Source organism: Tupaia chinensis, unplaced genomic scaffold (assembly GCF_000334495.1).
Source record: "Tupaia chinensis unplaced genomic scaffold, TupChi_1.0 Scaffold000316_1, whole genome shotgun sequence".
NCBI lineage: Eukaryota > Metazoa > Chordata > Mammalia > Scandentia > Tupaiidae > Tupaia > Tupaia belangeri.
Window position 1 is genome coordinate 6,612,838 of NW_006159809.1, and position 5,357 is coordinate 6,618,194.

Genomic DNA, 5,357 nt, shown 5'->3' on the forward strand with positions numbered 1-5,357 from the left:
TTTTTTTTTTTTTTTTTCCATCTATAAAATTGTTAGCAAGAGTTATCAACGTCTAAAGGTTAGTGTGAGTCTTGACAAAGTTAATACCTGCATAATATTTAGAAGAGTGCCTGTAAACTCTTAATAAGACCACTAGTCCATGTGGCGCCTTCATGATAATTGGAGAAAGACGTTCCTTTCTTACGACTCTTTATTTCTATGTCAGAAAATCCTTGTATTTTGCAAGTTTATTAGAACAAGACACTTTACTGCCACCTACTGGAAGTTTGTTATAATAAACAAAACATGATTTCTTTGCGAGAAATTGCATTCCCTAAGACATAGCGGCCTTGTGCAGTGCCCAACCTGTACATCCATACGTGGAGACCCTCACACTCAGGAAATGTCAGCTCTAATTAAAAGGCTGTGAAGCACCCTTGAATCTCATAATAAACAATGGAAACATCGGATTCCTCGACCAAGTGACTTGCTGTGAATTCCTTTGGAAAGGATGGAATATCTGTTTACAGATGCTCTGTTGTAGATGGTGGGAGCATTTGGATTAGAGAAAAATTCTAGCTTCCTCACCCCTCGTGGATCACTTCACAGCCAGCCCAGGCTGGCACTCTTGCCTAGTGACACCCTGATGACGCCACGCTTCCCTGACCTAAAGTGGTAAGGAGCTCAGTTCTAGATCAGACCGCTTCAACTCTGGTGCCCACTCTGCTACCTCCTAGCTGTCTGACTGGGGCACAGCCCTCAGCCTCTGTGATTCAGCATCCTCATATACAGATCCAGGGAAATATCAGCTTTGGAAGTTGCTGTGAGAATTAAGTAAGAGGACAAATGTAGAGTACCTGGCACACAGGAGGGCTTAACAAATGACTGGGACTGTACTTATTACTGAAGTCGTGGCCGGTACCATTGTTTTCACCACTGGTGTTGGTGTTGATCTTCCCAGGGTGGTGTATCCGAGTCATCGGAAGCATCATCCAGAAGAACACTGACCTTCTAACTATCCTTAAGTCGCCAGGGCACAAAGCGAAGAAACTCATTTGTTTCCTCCAGACCCACAACACAGATGACATGTAGGAAACACCTACGTGCCTGCCTGGTTGAGAAGGAAGGGTGATGTGCAGGGCTGGGGGTGGGGTGGTGTGCAGGGCTGGGAGGGGTGACGTGCAGGGCTGGGGGGTAATGTGCAGGGCTGGGGGGTCATGTGCAGGGCTGGGGGAGGGCTGGGGGATAATGTGCAGGGCTGAGGGATGACATGCAGGGCTGGGGGTGATGTGCAGGGCTGGGGGGGTACTATGCAGGGCTGGGGGCTGATGTGTAGGGCTGGCATGTTGCACAACCCCAGGGTGTCATGCATCTCATAGGCCACAGGAGAGATCCCCCCAGAGGACAGCAGCAGGGCCTGCACAGCTACTGCAGTGGCCTGGCTGCCATGGGAACTCTAACTTGATGTCCACCCTTGGCACACCAAGGCCACCAGATGCAGGTGGCTGTGCAGCAGGGGTAGCCTCTTTACAGGAAGAGCTGGACTTGAAGGCCCACCTGTAGTCCACTCAATGGCCAGTCCATGCCCTGTCATGGCTCATGCCCAATCCAGTGTGGCCCAGGCCAAAAGCCCAAGACAAAAAGGGGCAAAAAGAAGGGACCAGAGAGGAAACAGCCCCAAGCCCCCTTGAGTGAGGGCCAGAAGGACCATATGGCTGCTCTCCTAAAGTCACCCAGGAGACCCAGACCATTCCCTCTGGAGGCTCACGAATTCTGGGCAGCACCCTATTCCTCTTTCCCACGTCCCACCTTTCCTCTGGCCCCCTCGAGCTCTGAGTGATGACATTGCTCTCTGTGCTGAGGGTCAGGTCCCCACCTTCAGGAGCCTGCTCTCTGAGGAGAACGGGGAGCAAAGAGCTCAAGAAGGGGGAGCTCAAGTACCGTTTCGAGAAGGCCCTGGAGGAAGAAGGCAGGAGCACACAGCTGCAGGGCACCGCGCCCAGCGGAGGCAGGAAAAAAGAAGTAGAAACAATGGTTAGACTTGCGTCCCAGGGCAGCTTCCTCAGCATGAGGCCCCGCCTGCATCCCAACACACCTCACTGTCCACAGAACCCCAGGACATTCTTGCTCTCTGCCATTTGCCACCTCCCCAGGATGCATGCTCTGTTGGCTCCCCCCGTCCCCCGCTGCCCTCCCACTCAGCCTGCATGTTGCCACCTCGATCCTCTTTCCCCCTCAGCGTTGTGGGCATCACCCTGACCACACTCCCCATCCCGGTGCCTGCAGGTGTGACTACTCACCTACTCCTACGTGCTCTTTGACTTCCCCAACCCTGCCCTGCCCAGTCCTTGCTCACACTGCCTCCTCAATCTTTTCCTTCCCCATTTAAAGGAGCCTGCATCTTTAAACCCAACCATGCCCTGCTCTTCGTGTCCCCTACGCCAGGCTCTCTTCTCTCTTCTCATCCCTTTCACCACCCATGCTGCTCACTGCCTGATGCACCTGCCCCCGTGCCTCCTCCCGTACAACTCCTCTCTCCAAAGTTGACAGTCACCGGCTTGCAGCTCACCCTCAGCAGCATCTGGCCTGCTGACCTCAGGTCATCTCTCTGATTCCGCACAGCTGGTCAGCCTGTCCCCTGCTTACGGGGTCTCTCAGCTGCCTCCCCTCTTTCTCCACACAGTGCTGAAATGCCAGGACCCCTCACCCTGTCCTGGGTGTTCTGCTCCCAAACGTCTCTGCTGAGCCCCAGATCCCCATTCCCAACATCTTACAGCCCGATTCATCCAGGTCTCCTACTGATCTCTTACACTGCGCTTGTCCAAAACGGATTCTTTACCGTCCCCCCTCAAAACCTGCTCCCTTCAAATGTTGTATCAGAAATTGGCCCACCATCTACCGAGACAGTCCCAACCCCCCACGTCAGCCCTGGCTCCTCTCCCCGCCTTCACTGTGTCAGAATGATTGCCAAACACTGGCAATTCTGTCTCCTAAATACTCGCCTGCCCATCCACCAACTCTTTTCCTAGGTTCAAGCCACTCCCCTCAGACCTGGATTCATCGACTCCCCTTACATCTGACTCTGCACATCACTGCCCGACAGTCACTCTGTGCTGTTCTTTGCAGCCAGGGTGAGCTAACCAACAACGTCACCCTCTGCTGATAGCACTTCAAGTCTCCCACCCACCCAAGATGAAGTACGAATCTGACGTGGCCTCCAAGACCTCATCTTCTAGCTCCTGCTGACATCTCTGGGCACGTCTCTCAGCAGGTAAATTTCTCCTCCAGGACCCCAGATGCAGATGGGCCATCTCCCCAGGCATGCTCAACACTTGCCCTTCAAAACACAAGCAGGTTGCAGGAGGCACCACGCTCTATCCTCAAGGCCTGGGGCTCTCTGGAGCCTTCCATCGGGAATGCGCTTCTACCCACTTTGTCTGGCTACCCAGCTCCCATAGCAACTTGTACTTTCACTGGAAGACACACTGATCACCTGTCAACTCTGTGTTCATCTGACGGCATCCCTGGCTGAAGCAGCAGTTCTATGTACGGGGACCATGGCTGACTCCTCCATCCAATGAATAAATGATAATGAATGGACAAATGAGAGAAAGCAGGGAGGAGGGGAAGAAGGAAGGATGGGGAATGGGTAGACAAAGAAATGACTTCAGGGGATGCTCTCTCTTTCCCCACACTCTTGTCTGCTCCGGCCTGGCCCCTGGTCCCTCCCCTATGCCTTCTCAGTGCTGCCTTGGTTTGAATGGGCTTCCTTTGCTGCCTTTCTGATTAACTATCTGTCAGGCCTATTTCAAGCTCCCCATCCTCCAGAAAACCTGTGAGATTCTGCACCTGCGTCCTTCCCCCCACCTGATCAGGTCTCAGCCAGACCAGCAGCTCCAGAGCCTGTTCCTCAACGTCTTCCTGATCCACCCACCCGAGGCATGTGACGCCCTTCCTCCAGGCCCATGATTCCCAATGGAGGTGCTGGGACCCCTCTCATGGGACTGGGGATGTGCATCAGCAAAGCCAGGCAGGGGGTGGATAGAGAATTCAAATGCCACCAGGAATCCTGGTTCTCTGTCCTCTGGGTGATGGGGACTCTGCGGACCACAGGACTCGAGAGTAGTCACACACTGGGAGCCTGATGAGAGGAAGCCCATCTGACCAGCCCCTTCCTCCCCCATTACCCTGAATGCAGAGCAGAGCTGGGGCAGCAATACCACAGGTCTACAGGTGCACGGGGGCTCATCAGGCTGGCTCGGACCACGAGGACCCCAAGAACAAGTGAGGCTCTGCTCATGGTGGCAGAAGCCATGCGGGCCTCCTGCAGTCCATCTGTCCCATCAGCTAGTTCAGCACAGGAGTGGAGGCCCTGAGCCATAAGAGGTTCTCGGGGTCACCCCACTAGACAGACCTTCATTCCCAGGACAGGAGAAGTCTTGGCAAACCAAAACCACCTAGGTTGGCCCTGCCACCAGTAGCCCATAGACCCCCTCTTCACCCAGAGGGGCACATCAGGATCAGGGAGCCCCCTGAACAGTCACATCCTAGTTCCTGGGGGAGCTCCAGGCAGGGGGCAGCCAGGCAGGCTGGGAGGGCTCCATTGTCTGCCGGCCCCACCCAGCTCGTTAGGACAACATGTTGCTCTAATTACACTTCCCAGGAAAAACAGTGTTTTAAATTAAGGCCTTGGGGGAGGGATGGGGGATGGGGGGCCACTGGGTTTATTTTCCTGATTGCAAAACACCAATGTTTTCCTTCTGGTAGATTTGGGGGTACAGGAGAGTACCTCTGGTACATCTCAGAATAAAAGCCATATCCCTGTCACTTTGATTCAGAAGGACGGATGGAATGACATCTGGTTGGGCCCCTGGCTGGTAGGCAAAACAGCCACAGAGTATGCACCCCTTCTGCCAGGGCATCCCCCATCTCCTGCCTTGAGTCAAACTCCGAGCCATGCCCCTTGCAATGGCCAGGACCACAAACCCCATGGGGTCTTTCTCTACATGTGTTCCATGGCCCAGAGGCCCTCCAGACATGAACCCGCCATCGCCTCTTCTGCCATGCGTGTGTGCATGCACGTTCTCGCGAGTGTACACACTCGAACACCCTCACACGTGCATGCACACACTCCTCAGTGCTCAGGAAGTCTAAAATTGCAGTTTCTTTGAACTCATTCCCCTTGGCAGCACGGACCGCCTTTGTTCTCCAGACAAAAAGGAAAAGAAACGAGACAGAGGGCTCAGAAGAGGCGGGGAGAAGGAGGGAGACAGGGCCAAGGAGCAAACAGAGGAAGAGTGGAACTCGAAGGGAGAGCAGGAGGAGGCTCAGAAAGAGGGGAGACAAAGGCAGAGAGGCAGGCTGGAGAAGAGAGGCGG

General features: G+C 54.2%; 1 protein-coding gene across 1 annotated transcript in view; it reads right to left on the reverse strand.

Annotated features, from left to right (window-relative positions):
* DYSF (dysferlin) overlaps positions 1 to 5,357 on the reverse strand; it is a gene marked incomplete in the record, with an annotated part of 243,950 nt that overhangs the window by 87,072 nt on the left and 151,521 nt on the right. The window contains 1 exon segment of the mRNA XM_027772968.1: positions 1,921 to 1,962. Within this exon segment, the coding sequence (XP_027628769.1) occupies positions 1,921 to 1,962 (42 nt within the window).